The sequence below is a fragment of the Dromiciops gliroides genome, chromosome 3 (genome assembly GCF_019393635.1).
Source record: "Dromiciops gliroides isolate mDroGli1 chromosome 3, mDroGli1.pri, whole genome shotgun sequence".
Lineage (NCBI taxonomy): Eukaryota > Metazoa > Chordata > Mammalia > Microbiotheria > Microbiotheriidae > Dromiciops > Dromiciops gliroides.
In genome coordinates, this window is record NC_057863.1 from 551,426,322 (window position 1) to 551,449,370 (window position 23,049).

The 23,049-nt window shown below is 43.8% G+C and overlaps 1 protein-coding gene across 1 annotated transcript in view; it reads right to left on the bottom strand.

The window, feature by feature from the left end:
* Window positions 1-14,073: 14,073 nt before the first annotated feature.
* The window catches only part of TENM4 (teneurin transmembrane protein 4), a 1,214,428-nt gene continuing 1,205,452 nt past the window's right edge, over window positions 14,074-23,049 (bottom strand). The window contains 1 exon segment of the mRNA XM_043992715.1: window positions 14,074-21,255. Coding sequence (XP_043848650.1) covers window positions 20,497-21,255 — 759 coding nt within the window. The 3' untranslated portion in view covers window positions 14,074-20,496.

Here is a 23,049-nt window from a genome sequence, read left to right on the forward strand (position 1 = left end):
AGGCTGGGCACAGGGGTATCATAGAGCAATAAAGCGGGACTTCAGTTATCTAAGACATAGGGTAGAGCCAACATCATGGCAAACAGCAGATAATAATTTCTTGACTTTCCATTATATCACCTGGGATAGCATCCTCTTAATATGTAGGACCCCCAGAATAACTCTACTGGGTTCAAAGCACTCTCTGGGTTCATATCCACTCAAAACAAGAAATCACAAGTTGCAACCAACATGTTTAATTTTTCTCTAGTCAGTCAGATGATACAATTAGTTCAAAGCAAAGACATTTAGTGAAATAGCATATCAGGAAGGTTTGCAATAAAACATTCCCCACCCCCTTCCTCCCCTCCCAAACCTATGGCACACTTTTCCACAAATAATAGTGGGGAGAGAGAGAGAACATGCATAAAAATCACACATCAGAGGTCTACAGATAGGGGTGCATGTGGAGTAGCACCTCCCTGCTAATGAGGCAGAACTCAGGAATTTCCTTCTTTAATACACATTCCTGCCAGCAGCAAAGTCTGATTGTTTTGGTGCGCTATTTTGACTAGCAGAAAACCTTAATTCTCCCTATATACCTTAATGTAATTTCCTCCCTCAAAGGTGAAAGGACTGACAAGTTTCCATTCTGTATCTGATTCTCAATTGCGGGGGGGTGGGGGGGGTGTAGATTTTGTTGGGCTGGAGATGATACAAATCTGGGGGTAGGGATGGGGTGTGGTGATCAGTCTATCTTAGAGTTTCTGATAGAAAAGGAGGGGATAGGAAAGCTAAGAATATTTTGTTATACACCCTAGATTTTGGGAGACCAGTTTTCAAAGGACAGGTCAGACCCCATGGCCTAAAATTCCACAGGAGAATTGAATCTAAGAGGGATGGAAAGCTCTCAAGAATAAATTCTGAAGAAACAAAGGGAAACCCTTTTAACTGAGGAAGGAAAAGGAGAATTGGCCCAAAGAGACTGATGTAGGTGAAGATGAAAGCAAGGACAGAAAGATAAGGATGAGTGAATGAATGTATGAATGTTCATAGGTGGGCAAATAGGAGGGGGATGGGTATAGAGTTCATGCCATATGAGGATTAGTTGAAAGAATTAGGTGTGTTTAGCCTGGAGAAAAGAGGTGTTGGGGGTGGGGGTAGGGTGGGGCAGGATAGATGTCTTCAAGTATCTGAAGGGTTTTCCCAAAGAAGAGAGAATGGACTTGTTCTGCTTGTCTCCAGAAGGCAGAATTTATTGCAATAGGAGCCACATTTGAGACTTTCTTATAATCAGAGCTATCCGGAGAATGGACTGAGTTGCCTCTTCATTATATGTTTTCAAGGGAAGGAGGGATGACCACTTGTTGGGTGTGATATAGACTCAATTCTTTTTCAGATATAGGTTGATATGTAATGTTGGGAATCCAGAGCTGTTTCTAGGCCCAGGAGAAGCTCAGGGCCATATCTAGTAGATGTCAGGCTTCTAGACCTATGCCTATGAAATATGAAGAGCCCTTGGTAATTTCTAAAGCGTATAAGGTATATAAATAGGACTCTCTCTAGAATGTGAGACTCCAGATTCCTTAGGATATGTGAGTGGTCTGTGGTTCAAATTCTATTTCTGACACTTACTACCTTCCTTATGACTTTGGGAAAAATAACTTAACCTTCCTGGGCCTTGGTTTCCTCATCTTTAAAATAAGGAACTAAATAGACTTTGGGGTCCCTTCCAGATCTATATCTATGATCCCATGGGAATGAAGGGGCAATTCCTATGAGATATGGCAACAGGTGTATACCTTGGTAGAGGTGCCCTGTATTTCTATCCAGGCAAAATAATGTAAAAGGAAACATTAAGCTGTGGGATCCTAAGCAAATCACAACCTCTCTGTGCCCCAGGCAACTCTCCCAGACTACAAACGGGAGAGCTATTGTCAATAATCACACTGGTAGAAGGAGATTCCTCAAAGGGAATTTCCTGTCTCAACAATAATTACAGCTGTCACTTGTATTGTGCTTTAAGGTTTATAAAACCTTAAAGATCAACAATTAATATTACTTAAATCATTGAGTACTCAATGTACTCATATATCATTTCATCCTTACCACAACTCCACAATCTCTACAGGGTTGTGATGTTATTATTCTAATTTTACAGATGAAGAAACTGAGGCAGACAGAAGTTAAGTGACTTTCCTAGGATCACATAACTAAGTGTCTCAGGCAGGATTTGAAGTCAGGTCTTCCTGACTCCAAGTCCAACACTAGGCACTATGCTATTTAGTTTAGGTGATACAGTAGATTAAGTGCTGAGCCTGAAGACTTCTAGAAGGACTCATTTTCCTGAATTCAAATCTGGCCTCAGACACTTGCTGGTTGTGTGAACCTGGTCAAGTCATTTAACTCTCCCTGCCTCAGTTTCCTTGTTTGTAAAATGAGCTTGAGAAGGACATGGCAAATCACTCCAGTATCTTTGCCAAGGAAACCCCAAATGGAGCATGAAGAATGAGATACGGTTGAAATGACTAAACAAATAAACACAATTGTAAGTCCGGTACAAAAATGAACAAAGTCCCCACCAAAATGAATGTCAAGGGCAGACATAGAGGGGAGGAAAAGTTGCAAATAGAGAGAGTCACTCTGAAGCAGTGGTGACTCATTTGTAGATTCCAGAAAGGAACAGTGAACTATAGAGTATGGATCAGGGAAATTCAGTTCAATAACATGAAAGGAAGTGAGCATATATACATGCAATGTAAAATAATATGAAATCATAGGATCATGGAGCTAGGAGAGATCCCACAGTGCATCTAATTCAACCCTTACCTTGACCACGATTCCCCTCTATGACATACTCTAGGTAGTCATTCTCCTTCATCCTTCCCATATTGGGGAACTCACTGCCTCCTGCAGAAGTCCCTTTCATGGAGGGCCAGCTCTGATGGTGAGCAAAGTCCTTGTCTTCTTGAGTCAGAATCCTGTCTGCCACCCACTCCACCTCGTTCTGCCCTATGGCCAAGCTGAACAAGTCTGGTTCCTTTTCTCATGAAGCACAGACCTGGAGGAGCTGTTCATTTTCCCACAGCCATTCTAATGATCAGTTTAATCCCTTCTCCTAAGGGTTTTTATAATCATTGAATGAGATATTTGTGGAAGGTTCTATGAAAAGAACCACATAGATATGAGAAGTTTTTAAGGTATCCAGAGGGAGCATGATTGAAATGAAATGCACTGACTGCTGATGCTGGAGGCTTGGTTTCTAATGCTGAATCTGCCTGTGCTTAGATGTATGGTCTTGATCTAGTCATTTCCTCCCTGAGCTTCAGTTTCCTCATTCAATTCAATTGAACAAACATTAAGCAATTATTCGGTGTAAGACATTGAGATAGGTGCTGGGGATACAAAAATAAAAGCAAACCATTATCTAAACTCAAGGGAATGGTGGAGACTTTTGTCTACTGGCTTAGGAAAGCTGATTGTTAAATAGTCAGTGTGAACATTTGTATCTCAGATATCTGCAAACCCTACAAATCAGGGCTTGATTTGTTGTTTATTGTCTAGACTTAAGAAAGTGATGGAGAAAAATGCTAATATTGCAGATTAAATTTAAAAGTGTGTTGGATACATTTGGAGAGCTGATTGTTAAATCTATACTAGCACATAGCTGCCTACTCTCCAGGAATTTAAATCAAACTGGGGAGGAAAGGATACAGGGTGTGCCCAGATATCTAAATACAAGTGATTGGAGCAATACTAGCAATTTGGGCCAGTGGGGCAGGGAATCAGGGAAGACTGCATTGAGAAGGGAGCACCTGAGCTGAGCCATGGAGGAAGATAGGGTGTCCCAAGTCTTTTAAGACACCCTGTAGAGACTTCTGGGAATTGAAGGAAAAGAGGGGGACATATTTAAGGCATGAGGATGGCTTTTACAAGGTCACAGAGGCAGGAGATGGTACACTAGACTTAGGGAACAGCTAGTAGTCCAATTCGACTGGAACACAGTGTCTGAAGGGGGAGAAATGAGAAATCATAATAATCCTAATGGGAGAAAATAATTAAAATAATCACAATTCACATTTCTATAGTGTATTATGATTGACAGGTTCTTTCCTTACAGTAACCATGAGAGGAAGTATAAGTCAACCCTGTGACTTCCCAGACCAAAACACACCTCCTTGGCCATCACTCTTTTATATGCCTTATTCTAACCTTTTTAGACTATAAGCTTCTTGAGGGCAGGAAGTATCTCTTTTTGCATTTGTGTCCTTGGTGCTTAGCATGATGCCATATATAAGTATAGTAAGTATTTAATAAATGCTTCATTCATTCATTCATTCATTCAAGTATTATTATCCCCAGTGTATAAGTGAGGAAACTGGGACCTAAAGAAGAATTGCAATTTGCCCAGGGTCGGACAGCAAACAAGTGTTCAAAGTTGGGTCTTGAACCCACATGTTGTGACTCCAAGTCCCTCATTCTTTCTACAGGGCTGGACAAGATGATATTCCTTCCAGCTGGGGGATTCCAGAATGTTTCTCCAAGAATAATTTCATATTTTCCTGCCAGGGTCACTGTGTCCAGACAAGGATTTGTTATAGATGATCTTGTAGGTTGTGTTGTAAATGGTTGAAAAGTAGCCAACTTTGTTACAGGGCAGCTGTGTGGCACAGTGGATAGAACACTGGGATTGGAATTAGGAAGACTTTCTTCTTTATTTCAAACCCAGCCTCAGTAACTGACCCTGGGCAAGTCACTTAACCCTGTTTGCCTCAGTTCCTCCTCTTAAAATGAGTTGGAGAAAGAAAGAGCAAACCACTCTAGCATCTTTGCCATGAAAATCCCAAGTGGGATCATGAAGAATGGGACATGACTGAAAAAACTGAACAACAACAAAGCTTGTCACTGGCAGTAGATAATGCAATCAAATCAGACAATACAAATATATGTGGACAAAACCAAATTCCTTATCATGGGCAATCTAATTTTCCAGATCAAGGAGTTGTTTGCATTCAGGGTAGTTCAAAAAGACTAGGCAGACAGAAAGAAGCACAGACATGCAGGACAGCTTTGAAACCTATAGGTGGAACTTATTATACACTTAAAGAGAAAAGCAAACTATATATAATAGAGACCTGCAATTTCATATGCAATCCTGTTTTTCCATTTTATTCTGTAAGTGGGAATGTTAATTTTATTTGGTGTTCAGTCCAGAATAAAAATAAAAACTAAAAAAGAGAGGACTAGGCAGACAGTAAGAAGTAAGCAGAGGACACATGGATCTCCATTCCCAAGCTGTGTTTGGTTGTTGCACCTGTTCAAAGACCCTCTTTTCTTCTTTGTTAGAAATAACATCCAGTTCTTCAGTTTTAGAATTCTATAATTGGAGGCAGCCTAATACAAAGGAAAGTCAGTCAGTCACCTGACATTTGTTAAATGTCTGCTATGTGTCAGGTTCTATGCCAAATCCTGGTGATACAAAGGAAAGCAAAAAACAACAAAGACAAACAAACCAGGAAAAGAACACTGGACCACAACACTTGGATTCAGATTTAGGTTACTTGCTAACAAATGACTTATGAGTGAGTCATCTTACCCTGCCAGTCAATTTCATCATCTGTAAAATGGGAATAATAGCACTTGCAATATGATTCTATTCAGTTAAACTCAACAAATATTTATTAAGTGATTATTATGAGTAAGATATGATGGTTGAGAATGGAAACTCTAAAGGCAAAAGCAAAACAAAAACAGTTCCTTCCCTCTAGAAGCTTACACTCTACATGTATGTCATGTACTGCCTTTTTCCCGTTACCTACAAATAAGACCAGCGCTTCCCCATTCTTAAACCCCCCTCACTCCACTCTCCCATTACAACATACTATCATTTTGTACCTTTGCTCCTTTTCACAGCCAAACTCCTAGAAAAAAACTGCCCAGACTTATTGCCTCCACCTCCTCTCCTCTCGCTTCTCAGCCCTTTGTAACATGACTTCTGACCTCCCCACTCAACAGAAACTGCTCTCTCCAAAGTTGTCCGTGGTCTCTTAATTGCCAAATCCAGTGGCCTTTTCTCAGCACTCATCCTTATCTAATTCTCTGTTCTGCTTGACACCAGTGACCACCGTCTCCTCTGGGTAATTTTCTTTGCTCTGCTTCTATGTGTCTGACTGTTCCTTCTCAGTCTCCTTCCCTGGATCGTCAGGCATGATCTGCCCCCTAACTGTGGGTATGCCCTAGGGCTCTGCTTTGGGCACCTTTTTTTTCTCTCTAGATTCTCTTTCCTGGTGATTACATCACGGATTTAATCATCATCTTCTAGGCAGATGACTCCAGAATTTGTATAAGCTATACTCCAGGAACCCTCAGCTCCATAGGGCTTGACTTCCCTTTCCCCCTAAACCCTCATTCCAGCTACGCATAGATGCCTGATGCCCTGTGACAACTCTACCCAAGGCCAAACTCCTGTGGATAATGATAACCTATCTGAACTCATTCCTCAATGATTAAGATACTTCCACTCCATTATACGCATCCCATCCCAGCAATTCTGAAGTCTTTGTTGACTTTTTCTTTTCTTTTTCTTTTTTTTTTTGGTAAGGCAATCAGGGTTAAGTGACTTGCCCAGGGTCACACAGCTAGTAAGTGTCAAATTTCTGAGGCTGGATTTGGACTCAGTTCCTCCTGAATCCAGGGCCAGTGCTTTATCCACTGGGCCACCTAGCTGCTCCCTTGTTGATTTTGTCAAGCTCTTAAATCTTTTCCTTCTTTGTCTTCTCTGGATTCTTGCACTCACTGAGACTTGGCTCCCTCCTTGATGACACAGCATCCCTGGCTGCCCTTGCCAGCACTGGTTTTGCTTTCACCCATTAACTCACTGTTTATTGTTTGGGGAATTGGATTATTCCTTGCTCCCCACTGCCACTTCTAGGCTCATCCTCTTCCACTATCACTCAGTAATTTCTACCCCTTTGAGGTTAATTCAATCCATATTTATCACCCAATCAAGATTCTGGTGGCTGGGGCAGCTAGGTGGCGCAGTGCATAGAGCACCAGCCCTGGAGTCAGGAGTACCTGAGTTCAAATGCGGCCTCAGACGCTTAACACTTACTAGCTGTGTGACCCTGGGCAAGTCACTTAACCCCAATTGCCTCACTAAAAAAAAAAAAAAAGATTCTGGTGGCTATGGTCTATTGACCTCTAGGATACTGCCCTTCCTTCTTCAATAAGTTTAGTACCTGGTTCACAGTCTTCCTCTCCTCCTCAATGCCTTCCCTCACACTTTCAGTTATTTTTCAGTTGTGTCTGACTCTGTGCCCCTTTTTGGGAGTTTTCTTGGCAAAGATACTGGGAGAGTTTGCCATTTTCTTCTCTAGTTCGTTTTATAGATGAAATTGAGGCAAACAGGGTTAAGTGACTTGCCCAGGGTCACACAGCTAATAAGTATTTGAAATCAGATTTTAATTCAGGTCTTCCTAACTCTATGCCTGGTACTCTATCCACTGGGCCACTTAGCTGCCCCTTCCTCCCACTAGGGGAGGTCAACACATATATTGCTATTTTCTCAAATACCTTACCTTCCTAATTCCTCAATTTACTCATTCCCTATCACACAAGCTTACTATGGGGACTCACCCAAAGCTCCTGTTTTTCTCCTTTCTTTCTATACTATTTTACTTGCTGATCTCATGGCTCCCAAGATTTCAATGATTATCTTTATGCAGATGACTCTCAGATCTACTTGTCTAGCCCTAACCTCTCTCTGACCTCTAGTCTCAACTCTAACTGCCTTTTAGACAACTCAAACTGGATGCCCCATAGACAGCTTAGACTCAACCTGTCCAAAATGGAATTCATTATCTTTCCCCACCTCAAACCTTCTCTTCTTCCTTGGCTTCCTATTACTGTTGAGGGTACTACCATCTTCCTAGTCACTGAGATTCACAACCTAGGTTTGTTGACTCTTCACTCACTCATCTGTAGTATCTAATTGGGGGTCATCTCCTGTTGTTTCTACTTCTGTAAAATCTCCTGTTTATGTCCCGTTCTCTTCTCTGACAAAGCAACGAATGGCCTTGGCATAGACCCTTATTGCCTCATATCTGGACAGTTGTAAAAGCCTGCTGGTTAGTCTGCCTGTCTCAAGTCCAATCCAATCCACCTTTCAATCCATGGAGTGTTCCCTACTCTTTAAGGGAAGGGACTGTTTTATTTTTGGCTGTGTAACCCAACACAGCTAGCACAGTGCCTGACCCATGGCTGGCATTTAATAAGTAGACCAGAGATTTAGAGATAGAAGGAACTTCAGAGGCCATTGGGATGAATTCTCTTATTTTACAGATAAAGAAACTGAGGCCAAGAAAGGTTAAGTGACTTGCCCAGAGTCACATAACTAGTAAGTGTCTGAGGGAAGATTTGAACTCTGTCCTTTTGACTCCAAGGCCAGGACTCTATCTACTCTTCAACCTAGCTGCCAACAAATGCTTGTTGGTTGACTGATACTTTTAAAATGTCAGTGGAGCTATTCCTTCCACTGGTGCTGATCAAAAGCCATTCATAGCTTTCATTTTGTGTTATTCTTGTCAATGTTCTCAGTAGATTCTTAAGAATCTACTCAACGTGTGTGGAGGCCTCCTCTAGGTCTTTTTATCTCACTAGATATCAGTCAAATACATGGGCTATTCATTTTGTATAGAGTATACTTCAGAGGAGCCTGGTAAAAATGTCTTGAATCTCTTTTGCTTTTCCTTAAGGTGGTTTTAAATTCCTTAATAGGACTAGATAGTGGGGTTTTTTTTAGTGCCATAATTGAACATTCCCTAAGATGGAAATGATTGATGTAACTCAGAGCTTCATTTCTGAGCCATGGGTTGTAATCTTTTGATACATAACCAACTCAACTCTTTCTTATCAGACATGTCCTTGCCAATACCCTCTGTGTAATATCCTGTATGTAGGTCACCCTTGGAAATATGGTATGGCCTCCTGGTATCCACCACACCATTGCCCTTTGGATCATGCAATTTTGATTATTTCTAGAGTATGATGTACTAAGATTTGCAACCATGTGCTGTTGTGAGAGCACTTGTGTTAAAAAACTATGCTGTGTATGTTTGTGCGTGTGCAATGTGTATATGCTAAGGCATAGCTTGGGATCAATGAAAACCTTGTTCATTTTCCAAATGCTATCCATTCTGATTTCTTCCTTCTATTAAGTTCTGGGGCCAACTTGTCAATCTATAGTGTTTATTCTAGATATAGGTGGATTCATTCGATGCCATCCAACAGGGTCATCATCTGGACAACAGTTATTTTTTTATTTTTTATTTTTTGCGGGGCAATGGGGGTTAAGTGACTTGCCCAGGGTCACACAGCTAGTAAGTGTTAAGTGTCTGAGGCCGGATTTGAACTCAGGTACTCCTGAATCCAGGGCCAGTGCTTTAACCACTGTGCCATCTAGCTGCCCCCAACAGTTATTTTTCATCTATCTAGTTTCTTCTGTAGGTATTTTTAAGCTAATCTCTTATAAATAATCATGTATATCATTGGGGAGTTCCAGTAATCTTCTGAGATTTGGAGCAATGAGTTTTAGTCCACTGTCATTTGATTTTTACCATCTATCATGGGCTTAGAATGTTCCTTCTGTTCCTTGGCTGTCTTAACCAAAGAATTCATCGTATAGTGGTTAGGCTGCTGGTGATGGGCCTATTGCATTGAACAGATTTGGTTCTTAGAAAGTAGACAGCCTATTGCTGGGGCCTTGAGTATAATATAAGGGAATCTGAAGAAGAGAAAGCATCATTAACTGGGGAGAGGAGTTACTGGACAAGAGAAGATTTCATGGAGGATGTAGCACCTTATCAGAGTCTTGAAGGAAGACAAAGATTCTGAGAGGTGGAAATTAGAATGGAGTGCATGCCAGGTACAAAGGAATGGCCTCAGTGATTTAGTTTTAAGGTTTGGCAGGGAATGAATGGTGTCAGGACAAGGGAGAAATGGAATGAAGGGTGGAGGAAGATGAATAGTTGAACAAGTTAACAATTGGGTTAAAAGTATGAAGGGAGGGGCAGTTAGGTGGCGCAGTGGATAGAGCACCGGCCCTGGAGTCAGGAATACCTGAGTTCAAATCCGGCCTCAGACATTTAACACGTACTAGCTGTGTGACCCTGGGCAAGTCACTTAACCCCAATTGCCTCACTTAAAAAAAAAAAAAGTGTGAAGGGAGAAAAGTGAAGCCAGAGGAGGGGTACATAGGGTGGGAGAGAGAGGGACTGGAGTTTCTAGTTAAGACAAAATATGGGTTTAGGAGAAGTTTGGCCAAGGAAGAGAGGGAAGGACAGGAAATGGTGTCTAGGGAAGCTAATTTCAGAGTTCGAAATCACATACATGGTACGGTTATGGGTTATGATATGGGTCTATGGCACAACCACCTCTATGGATGGTTGAATCAGAGTAGAGACATGGATTATGAGAAGCTGATGAACTGGGATGTCAAATCGTGTTAAGGGATGCCAATGTATACACTGAAGTCCTCAAGTCTTAGGGCTGGAGTTGGGGTGAAGGAGAAAACCATGAACTATGTATTGAACTTCTTTTTGTTTTTGTTTTTGTTTTTTTAGTGAGGCAATTGGGGTTAAGTGACTTGTCCAGGGTCACCCAGCTAGTAAGTGTTAAGGTCTGAGGCCAGATTTGAACTCAGGTCCTCCTAACTCCAGGGCCGGTGCTCTATCCACTGCGCCACCTAGCTGCCCGGTACTGAAATTCTTAATAAATAAGGGAAGGTGACCTGGAAGCCAGACTGGGTGATATAGAGAGGTGGTGTCAACCTCAGAGGAGGAAAGATGGCTGAGTGATAATGGCAGAGGGAAGTAAGGGATGCACCAATCTGTTCTCCTGGCCCACTGTGTTAAACGGCATAAGAGAACCAACTAGCACCAAAAAGAGTACCAGGAGAGGACACCAGGGATGTGGCGTCTTCTAGAAAGAAACAGGATTTTTTGAGTGTAAGAAGAGGGAATGAATGAATGAAGCATTGATTAAGAGCTTACTATATGCAAAGCACTATGCTAAGTGTTGGGGATACAAAGGGAAAAGTAAGATATAAGGTGAGGCAGTGAAAAGATCTAGGCCATAAACCAATGGGATGATGGTTACAGAGGGGACTTCTTACCTCACAAGGGTGGTTGTGAATAAAGCAATTTGTAGACCTATGGAAACATAAGTTATTATTAATTATCTATTAATTAATGTATTTCCCTTTATATTTCAATATGCCTCCCAGAGTGCTCCTGGAGATTTTCCATATGGGTCTAGTAGAAATTTTCAGACACTGTAGCTTCTGCTACTGGGGCTCTCCTGGCTTGGAAAATTCAATTATTGGGCTCTATTGGGCTCATTATCTTTGGCCCAGCAGCTCTCCTTGAAGTCAAGCTGAGTCTAGCTCCCAGGATGCCTGGCTCCATTGAGCAGGGTGCTACACTCAAAGGATAACCTTTACTTTTAGGTGAAATAGATGGTCTCTTACCTGTTGTGATGGGGGTTATTGAGAAGGCTCACATCTTTTCCAAGTGGACACACAATTCCCAATAGTCTATTTCCAGGGATTAATTTCATTTCTTGATGTTTTTTTCCTGTGTGTTCTCCTTTAAAGAAACTACTCTTTGGAGGGAGGATCATACCACATTTAATGACAGATAAACATTAAGTATTACATCATAGGATGTCAGAACTAGAACGGACCTTAGCTTATAGCATACCAGAGCTGTAAGAACCTTAAGAATGAAAGTTGTTAGGGCAGCTAGGTGGCATAGTGGAGATAGAACACCGTTCCTAGAGTCGGGAGGATCTGAGTTCAAATTTGGCCTCAGATACTTCCTAGCTATGTGACTTTGGGCAAGTCACTTAACCTCCATTCCCTACCCCTTTCCCCCCAACACCACCACCAAAAAGAATGAAGGCTATTGAGCTGCAATGGACCTTAGAAGATAGAAAGGCAGAGTTAGAAGGAGTCGAACTGGAAGGGAACTTAGGGTGCAAAATGTTTGAGCTGAGAAGGCCCTTAAGACGCCAATGACCAGAATTAGAAGGGACCAAAGGTCTGGTCCCTTCATTTTACAGATGAGGAAACTAAGGCCTGGAAGTAGAGCTGACATGTTTCAGTGAAAAGACCTGGGTTCAAATGTTGGCGCTTACATTGATAAGTAGTGAAGGCCATGCCGCATGGGACTCTACTGAAGAAACTGGGCATGTTTAATCTGGAGCAGAGAAGACTCATGGTGGATAAAAGAGGGATAAGCCTTGTTCTGATCATCCTGGGGGTACAGACCTAGGAATGACGGGGGAGAATTTCAAAGGGACAAATTTCAGTTTCAATGTGGAAGAAATTCCTAACAGTTAAGCCTGTCCAGTAGCAGAATGGGAAGTAGTGGGTCCCTCCTCCATGAAGGGCTTCAAGCAAAGGCCGGGTGCCCACTTGGGTTGTCTGGGGGATTCTTTTTTCAGGTATGGGTTAGATTAGCTGGCAGCTGAGGTCCCTTCTAATCCTCATTGTGTGAACCTAGCAAATCAAGTCTTCTCTCTGAGCCTGAAACATGCAGAGAACCCCTTCCTGTGACTCAAGGTTTGGGGTAAGATAGTCGGCACAAGACCAAAGAAATGAGTTTTTAGATTGTCAAGAGTCAGTGAGAGGGATTGTGGGAAGATACATTGGAGACCTGGGCTCATATCCCAGCTATGACATTGGTTACATGTATGTGATGATAGGCAAGTCACAAACTCTCTGAGCGCCAGCATTCCTATCTGTAAAATGGGGACAATTGCTTGCTCCCCCTTCCTGGAATGGTGGTTGTGAAGAAAGCTATAAAAATGGCAGTGGCCCTCTCTGAAATCAGGGACCTTTCCAATTTGTCTTTCTGCCCCCATTGTCTTGCACAGGGCCTGGCACTACTAAATGCTTGATTGATGCCAAAGAGCTGTATAAATGTTAAAGCACTGTGTACTTGTGAGGGATTAAGTGAATAAGTGATTTATTTACCACTGCTTCCCCTCCTTTCAGCAACCTCCTCAAGGCATCCAACATCCTCATGCTGTCCTTTAAATCTCTAGTGTTCTCCCCTGGGGATATTCAACTAGGCGCAGACTCAAATCCCATGCTTCAGACTTCCCCCAAGCCTCTCATGCCATAATTAAAATTTTTATGTCCTATGATTGTGACTCTTAAGTGACAGTTGGGCAATACTCTCCATGAATCTATTCTGAGTTAAAGGTTCCTAATGTGCTCCAATGGCATATTCTTGCAATCTGATAATAATCTCAACAGAAGGCTGATACATCAATGAACTGAAGTGATGGTTCGGCGGTTCTTTGATAGGTATTTAGGTACAGTGGGTAAGAACACTGGACTTGGAGTCAGAAGGACATGAGTTCAAAACCAGCCTCACACACCTGCTAGAGGTGGGACCCTGGGTAAGACACTTAACCTCTCTCAGGCTCAATTTCCTTATCTGCAAAAGGGGGATAATAATAGCACCTACCTAACAGGGTTGTTGTAAGGATGAAATGAGATAACACATACAGTGTTTTGCAAACCTTAAAGTGTTGCATGTTAAGTATTCTTTTCCTTTCTTGTGCCTCATATCACACCTTGTAGGCAGATGATCGTTTCATCAATGTGTAAGGCAGGTCCTAGCCCTTGCATTAAAAGGCAGGCAGAGTCATAGCGGTAGTGGGGAAGGACAAGCAAGGTAGGAAGCTTGTTGGTGCCTAGGAGATCTGTAAGTCAATTCTAATATTTCTTCTTTTGCCTGCACCGTCTTATTGGGCTGTGAAGACAGCTGTAGGGCTTTGGTGGCTCTAATAAAAGGCCTCTCTGCCTTACAGATCAGGCATGAGTCAATCTGTTCTGACAGGAAGCCAATTACTGGGGGACTGAGGAGGCAAGAGTCTTAGCCATTGACCGCCATCTTTTCAAGGAATTCAAGTCTGGAAAAGCCCAGAGAGATCAGTGTATCTCACATCCCTCCACCCTACTAGGTTCAGAAGCACAGACTAATGGAGGTCACTTTATTTCTCCCATCAAAAAAGCCCCTGAAAACCTTTAAACACAAAATATTCTTTTATTTGTCACCGAAGGCTACACAGGATCACTTTCTGTTTTTTGTTTTTGTTGTTTTTGATTTTCTAGAAGGTATCTACATCTGCATTTATTTACAACCTTGCCCGGTATTTACACAGTCAAGAATACAGTGTTAGAAACACAAGGTGTCGAGAAAAAAAAATTTCTCAAAATTAGTTCCAGACTTCAGGAAAACTATTACACGCAGCAATGCTGGGGTCTCCAGTGTGGGTTTTCACAAGGCAGCTCCGACGCAAAGTCTCTTTCATCCAAGCTGCAGATTCAGAAGTCCTCACGCAAAATTAGTAGGCCAGGTTAGAAAAGGGGATTCCATGTTTTGATTTCTCAGGGAGGGGCTGCGGCCCTCCACCTGTGCCTCCTTTTGGGCCAGAGCTGCTGTGAGTTCAGTTTTCTTGTGGTCCATCTGGTGTCCCTCCCAGGATGTGTCCTGGAGTCCCTTGGGAGGCATCCAGGCATAGATACACTTTCTTGAGGGAAGCCGGGCAGCTGGAAGGCTCAGCAGTGGGGTTAAGAAAACACCTTTCTGACCCCAAGCCTCTGCCCTGCACGTCCCCCACCCCCCATCCATTTCACTACCATCTGTCACTTTAAGCTTACCTTGATACCACTTAGTAATGGAACTGGGGAATCTCACCAGGCCCCCATCTATTCATGTACCCATCTGCCTCTTATAAACAAGTTGGTTTCAAAGGTAAAGTGGAAGATGGAAATTATATAGCAGAGTTGATGATGTCACCCAAGCTCCTAGAATTTGCTACCAAAGGTTAAATGAAAGACCCTTTACCTACCAAAAACTTGTTCTCCCTCCCCTATGAGATATTTATTCCCATGGGACAAATAAGTAAACTTGACTGACTCATATACCCCAAATAAAGGTCCTTCTATCCCCAGGGAGATAAGAATGACCCTCAGAAAAGGTCAGACTTGGAAAAGGTCTTGGCTGCTTCAAACCACGGGCTCTGGTACATCTCATCAAAGGGCCAGCTGCTGTCAAAGAGATTGGAGATCAACCGCCCTGAGACATCTGTCCCCCTGCCCAAACCCTGGCAAATGCACAGGCCTGGCTCAGGCACAGCAGGCAGGCTGAACCAATTCAAATTAGGTTCTGTACCCCACAAACAGAACCAGAAACCTGATGGATATTGAGCGTTTCTTCCTCCACTGCTGCCTTGAGGCTGACCAGCGTGAAGCCTGTGTGCCCAAGTTTCAATTAGGCACTGGCTGAAGCAAAACAGATTGCTGCAAACATGACGTGCCCTCGCTAGAGATCATAAAATCAAATTATAAAATTTCATGTAAAGAGCCTTGTCTCTGTATAAGGGATCTCTCTGCAATCCATCAGGGTGACACTCAGAAGTCACAGCTGAAAAGGACCTTCATTCTTTTTTTAAAAAATATTTTTTGATTTATCCTCATGTCTGTAATAGACCAAACACTTCCTTCTCCCCTCCTCACCTTTGCCCATGATCCCCTCAATGAAACAAGAACCTGTGTTTCATAGCAGCCTTGTTAGGTTCTCAATGTCTCCCGGTTTCTTTGGGGTAGCTTCACATCATTTATTCTTAATGTAGAAATGAAATACGGGGTCTCTTGGTGGCTCCTAGGGCTCTGGTGTCAGCTAGTATCTTTGAGGGATGAGCGGCAGGGCCCCTATCTGATAGCAGGATGGCTTAACTTGCTTCACTATCTGCTACCTTCCCAGCCTCTGAAGTTTGAAGGTTGTCTTCTGGCTTCTGGATAAAATAAACCACTCCTCCCCTGACTAAAAAGGTTTTGGGGAAAAACTAAGGTCTTACTCAGTGAGACCAATGGAAAGGAATACCTTTGTGGCAAGGTCCTCCCCAAGAGGTACAGGATTAGAGGGGTATATGGGGGTGGGTTGGGGGTGCGGGATGGAGGGATCATTCTATAGTTAACTTCCTTCTCTGGTCAGGGATCAACACAGTGCAACTAGCTAAGAGCGCGTGTCAACCAAAGGAGGTTCTTTGCCTCAGAACTGAACTGACCAGGGTATGGAGAATATTATAGACTATTCAAGTTGGAAGGGTCCTAGAGGTTATCTAGTCTAAATAACCCATACAAGAGGAATATTTCCTATGGCTTCCCCATCCTCAGGTGTTTTATACAGTCTTCACTTGAAAGATCTCTAGTGACAAAAATTCAGTACTGTTGGGGCAGCCCTAATGTATTTTGTGAAAGCTCTGATCTAGCTTAACTTTGGACTGAGTCCCATCCTTATAAAGCCTGGGTCATGGATCAACTCTATGGCTGGGATTTTTAGGTTTGCCTATAGAGTTATTTTCCAGGCTTGTAGACTATGTATAAAAACCTGGTTGGCCATCCCATAAAAATGTGTCGCTGGTTACAGGCCAATGTGGTAATGGAGCAAGCAGTTCATAGTGAACTATTCACCACCTTTCAGGACAAGGTAACTCAAAAGGGTGTGGAGCCAACAAGTGGCTTTTCCAATAACTGGCAGCATGTGCCTGCTGGGTAATTCTGACTATCCTAGAGGGGAGTGGGTGGCAGGATAACCTCTTAGGCCTTTCCCTCCCCCCCACCCCCCACATGCTCAGGTCTTTCTGTTCTTTTTTAGAGCTGCTAATGCTCCTTTACCATGTATCAGAATCACAAATGACAAAAACCCAGAAGGAGAATAATCTTTGGGGATCATCCAGTCTAACCTCTAACCGAACAGGAGCAACCTCTACACAATTCCTTGTAAGACGTCAGCCAGCCTCAGCTTAAAGACCTCCAGGGATGGGGAACTCACTGCCCAGTGAGGAAGCCCATTTCATTGTGAGACAGCTTGAATTGGTAGAACATGCTTCCTTCTCTGCCTTCCTGTTATTATTTCCCAGCCTGTTTTGATCTTAGTACCAAGCAGCACAAGTCTGCTCTTCCATTATGTAGCTGAAAAGAAACAATGGATAATCACTTCATGCAAGAGACTTTCCAGTGTTTCCAAACCAAAGGCTAAAATAAACATGGTGGGACTTCAGATATTTATGTCTTTGGCAAAGGAATGTCAGTGCCTTAGTCACTGGCCCACAAAGGTTGGGGGAGGGTGGGCATGAAGGAATGGTAGCACACTTGGCATTTTTCTGAGCAAGAAGAATAGATCCATAGGACGTCAGAGCAGGAAAGAACTTCAGAGACAGATCATCTAGTACAATCCCTTCGCTTTATAGAGTCCCCAGGTCCCCAGAGGGGAAATGACTTGTCCCAGGTCACAGAGCGAGTCAGTGACAGACCTGGGACCAGAACCCAGGTTTCTTGGCTCCCCCATCCAAATCAATTTGCATTTTGTCCCGTTTCATCAGGTCCCATCTTGTTGTACCTTAAAGCAGATATGGCTAGACAGAGAGTCAGGTCTCCAGCTTGGATGGCTGGCACTGATCCCCTAGAGAAGGGACTGCAGCGTTCATGGACTGTCCTGTGATTCAGCAGAGCTCTGGATTTAGAGGTGGCAGTGAAATAGGTGGACAGACCCAAAGTCCATTTTCACAGTAGCGTGACTTCTGTGTTTGTTTTGTTCTTTAACCCAAAGAGCACCCAGTTAAACACAACCTCTCACCTCTGCCCCTCCCACCTGAAAACCTAAGGCAAAGAAATCCCTCTTCTATCAGGCAGGCCTGAACTGGCCCCCAGTTCTTGGCCTAGCACAGACTACAAGGTGCACAGGCTTTTGGAAATTGTGAGACAGGCCTGCTTTCATTAGCTCGTGTAATAATCTGAAGACCCCGTGAGTAAGGCTATAAAGGTACCGAGAGCTTATCAGTCCAACAAGGTTTCCACTGGGAATAGCTCAGACTTGAAATCCATTTTCCACACTTAATGTAAATGAAAGCCATTTGCAACCACAAAAGGCCCGTTTTTCAACAACCAGTCCCCCAAAAGAAGGTGGTAGCATCTCCTCCTGCCCTCCACCCCCCATTGATGGCCACGGCGATGAAGTGTGTGAACAAGGAAAGGAACCCTTTGCTGACAGCAAACACACATACCCACACACACACACACACACACACACATGCACGCAGAGTAGGGGAAGCTGAGGTCTCTCTAACTCAACCACTTCCCGGATACCCAACAGCTTCTGGCCACCCAAATCCTAGCTGTCCCACACTGCCCCTCCCCAAAGGGCATGGCTATAAAACATCTCCTGGGGGAGGAGTAGTCCATGGGGAAACTTGTTTCTCTTTCTGCTGGGTTGCTCTTCTTCTGACTGGTGGGAACCCACAGGGAGGGTGGCTGGGCTCATGGAGGGTGGGAGATTGCTGGAGCACAGCAGTACAAAGCATGTTGACATGTTAAGTAAGGTTTTCAGCAGGTGGTCTTTCTTTTAAAAAAAAAGTGTGTGTGTGTGGGAAGCTATGGGATATAGAGCTGAAAGGGGTTTCAAGCCACCGGACAGTCCTCTACAAATGAAAAACCTGAGGTTCTAAAGTTGTGAAATGACTTGCTCAGTGTCACACAGGTGAGATAGCAGTTTAAACCCAGGTCCTAGGACTCCAGTCCCTTCTGCTGTGCAAATTGCCTCTAGGGGGCCTGTCGGCCAGAGCTATGTCCAGGAATGCTTCCCCCCTCCCCCCAGCATTAATGATTTCATGACCCATTCCACAGCACTCATAGGTGGCCACCCAGCTAGCCTGCCATAGGCCAGACTTTTCTGAACTTTCAGGGATAGCCAATGTCGTTTCTGGCTTAGGGATCTCCCTTGATCAGTTTATCAGAAAGACATTCTCCCTCCCCCTCCCCCCCTCTCCCTAAGCATTTTGCCTCTCTGCATTCCACTGAATAAAGCCTTTCTTTCTGGATCCCACCACATCTATCTTCCTATTTGGGACTAGCACCTAGGTGTCAGGAAGATCCCTTTGCTACTCCACCTCTTCCTAATGTCTCCTTATTCCCCATTCTTTTCCCTCCACCCCAGCCAGGACTCATTAAGGGGACTTTGAGAAGGATGGCAAGTTCTGAACTCCACTGCCACCTCTATCATTTCATTACAATCAACATTTATTAAGCACCTACTGTGTCCAAGGGCCTCTGCTTGTGGCAGGGGGTTTCCCTTATTGGTACATCAGCCCACCCTCTCCTTGAGTTTCCCTCTAGGCTCATCTAGTTACCTAAAACTAGTCTCAACTCTGGCTGTGGGGAATAATGGAACCAGATGGGGAACCCAACAATGACAAGAGGCCATGACCTCAAAAAATAAGGAACATGAATGATTTCATGAGGCGTTAGCTACATCTAGCACCTAACACCCCGGGAGCGTTCGGTCTTGAGCTCTGAGTTCTTAGACTCATGGAATGTTAGTGTTGGAAGAAGATTTAGAGATGATCTAGTCTAATCCCCATATTATGGAGGAGGAATCCAAGGCCCAGAGAGGGTGAGTGACTTGCCTGCATCAGTGGCAGAACTGGGATTCACACTCGGGTCTTATGATTGCTATTGTATTGCTCCGTCACTAAGTGGGAAGCAAGTGGAAAAACCTTTCCTAGCTGAAAAGCTTAATGAGATTTGCAAGTAGGGGCAGGGGTTGGAGGGGATGGTGGTGGTCTTCCATATGTGGTTTCAAGATCTAAAGTTGGGTCTGTAGCCTTCGGCCCATGGGGAAGGGTACTGAATGTCACCTTGGCCTCCAGCAAAGGGACATGCTGGTTTTCAGGTTTCCAGAGGCACAGAATACTGGGCAGAGGTCACACGGAGGCACAAGGGCCCTACCAAGGATTCAGAGATGCAGTAGGACCCCCCTCCCCACTACTCCCACCCAGTGGACCCAGCCTTGACCCCTGGAAACTTTAAGTAAGTGCACTGGGGTGTGGTTTTCTTCTCTCTCTCTTCCCATCCCACCTTTCCCTCTAATTTTCAAAAGCCCGGCCTGGGAATAGGACCAGGTAGCACACACACACACTCTGGGCTCACTTCCGACTGACCAAGTACTTAGGAAAAGACACTGACCCACTCATCTGGAAATGTCTCCCAAGGGAGAAAGACAAAGAAAAGAAAAGAAAAGAAAAGACGACCCAAAATCACAACAGTAAAAAAAAAAAAAAGGAACAAGAGACAGGAAAGTTTTCACTTTGATCACACTAAGGGAAAAAATAATACCTTCTGTTCTTTGCAAAAAACGTGTGAAGGCCAAATTAAAAAAAAAAAGAAAGGATGTTGCATGAGTTACCGTGCAACCAATCTCTTTTTTTTTCTCCTTTTCTGCGCTCATTAAGAAAAATTTTTTCTTTTTTTCTTTTTTTTTGTTTTTGTTTGTTTTTTTGTTTGTTTTGTTTTTTTTTTTTCATTTTTCCCGAGTACAACACAGTCAGGTAAGCGGCCACAAGAGAGTAGCTGTCTTTGGCAAGAAGCTAACGCTCGGACCCTCTCTGTCACCTTCTGCCCATCTCGCTCTGTCTCATGAAGTGAATGTTGCTGGCACTGTCAGCCAGTTCTGGGTACTGCTCCACCGAGATGACAAAGTATCCATCATAGCCTTGCACCCGCCCGGTGCTCAGCACCTGCTGCTTCTCCCCCTCTGTCCAGGAGCGGATGCCCTCCTCCCCTTCCCGTAGTCTCTGCTGTTCTCGGACCCAGGCCTGGCCCACCGCCCTCTGTCTGGCCAGCTCCAGCACTCGCGCCTTCTCCTCATCCAGGGTTGTCCCGTAGCGGGTGTTCAAGCACAGTGCCCCGTGCTGGAGCTGGATGTCTGTGTAGCGTCTAGTCCTTCCATTGAGCATTGTGTTGATCTGGGAAACTGTGACATTCACCCCATTCTCTAGGGTCCGTCGCCCCCCACTGAGGCCCAAGATGGCCAGGTCACTCTCTGAGGGCCCTGGTTTCACAAAGTAGTGTGTGTCCACCCCCTCGATTGTGAAGTGCAAGTTCTCCAGGTAGTGGGCATTGTTCAAGATGGCGGCAATCCTCCGACCATCCTCGTTGGCTGTGCTGATGATGTCGGTGGCCACGCGACCATCTTTCATGGCAAATTTTACTCCCTTGCCGAAGATAGAGCCGCTGGAGGCGAATTTCTTTGTCTCCTGGGATTGCTGGCAGCCGACGATATGGGAACCGTAGATCTGCTCGAAGCGTTCCAGGGTGACGAAGGATTTCAGCTGCCTCTGCACCTCACACTGCACTCCTAGGATGGACTGAGGGACGAAATGCAGAAACAGAATTGGTGAGAATAGAGAAAACGAGGAACACGGTAAATGTATTCATTCATTCCATGGATGGATATTTGTGGAGCATCTACTCCCTAGGAATAGCAGGTTGTGACTGGGTTAAAACTCCCAATCTCCTCACTGCTCTCTCCATGACATTATTTAACTAATTTGTATATATTTGCTTTATATTTATGTTGTGTGTGTGTGTGTGTGTGTGTGTGTGTGTGCACACGTGCTTGTTCTCTCCCCTATTAGAATGTAATTGGGTTTATTTCATTCTTTGTCTTTGAATCCCTGGCAACTAGCATAGGTGCTCAATAAATACCTGACCAATTCATGGACGTAGGATCTCCTCACTATGAAGGTTCCCTACACTGGGGCAGATTGCAACCCACCTAAAACATCTCATCCTGTGTGATTAGTATTTGTGTTGGGCTATAGGTCCTACAGAGGGTCCCTATAGTGGGTGGGAGGGAGGGAGGAAGGAAGAGTACCACTGGGTTGCCCATCTGTTATTCCTCTTTCTCTTCATGTGACTCCTTAAAGAATGTGACCCAGTATACTGGGGCTGAGAATTGGGAAACCTGGGCTCTGTCATTAACTTGTTATGTGACTTTGGGTAAGTCACATCACCTCCATGGGCCACATTTTTCTTCATCTTTAAAACTGAGGGGGTGAGACTGGAGGATTATGGAAGCCTCAGGAAAGAAACCAAATACTCCAGAACAGGGGACAATCTCCATTACCGCAGCTGACTGAAGGGAAGGGTTTCAGAACCGAGAGGCAGGTTTAGGAGGTGAAGAACTGGTGAAAGGGTCGGTTTCTGTGAATGAGATTCGTGTTTCTGGTGATGGCTTATGATAGGACAATGATGGGCTATGGGCCAAGGGTAGAATGTACCTTATGAGAGCTGGCAAAAATGCTTTTATCTGGAATCTTGCAAATCTTGTCAAAAAGGCTTTAAACTGGGAAGGAACAGGAGCAAACAACTATGGGAACTGATATGCTAAACCTGATGCCACCAAAGAAAAAGTGGTGTCTGGGATAGAAATGATGAAGATCTGGAAGAAGTGACTATTCCATTTTAGACTTTGAGACAAAGAAGAAGGCTGGGTATATATCTATACCTATTATCTGTATTGATATCTATAGATATGGATATGCATATACATATATACTATACAGTTTAGTCTATACATGTATACTACACAGCCTGCATACTTGTATGTATATATTTGTACACACACATGTATATACACATACATATATACACAATACATACATATGTCTGTATACACACTTGTACAGTGGATAGATAGTGGGGTCTGGCAATCAGGAAGACTCTTCTTCCTGTGTTCAAATCCAGCCTCAGACACTGTGTGACCCTGGGTAAGTCACTAAGTTCTGCTTGTCTCAGTTTCCTTATCTGTAAAATGAGCTGGAGAAGGAAATGGCAAACCACTCCAGCATCTTTGCCAAAAAAACCCCAAAAGGGTTTGCCAAGAGTCAGACACGATTGAAAATGACTAAACAACAACAACAACGATTTAGATGGATGGATAGATAGACTCACATGCTAGATTTGGAGAGAACAGCTTTCAAAGGGTTCAGAGCAAAAAAGGATTCTAAGGAAACTCTCAAAAAAGGCACTTATGAGTAAGGAGAGTTGCCCAAAGAGACCGATATGGAAACTCATCCACCTCCCAGGAGAGGGTGGATACTAGAAAATGAATACAAAAGTCTGCTCGGGCAGTGTACATTAGTATCAGGAGTCCTGAA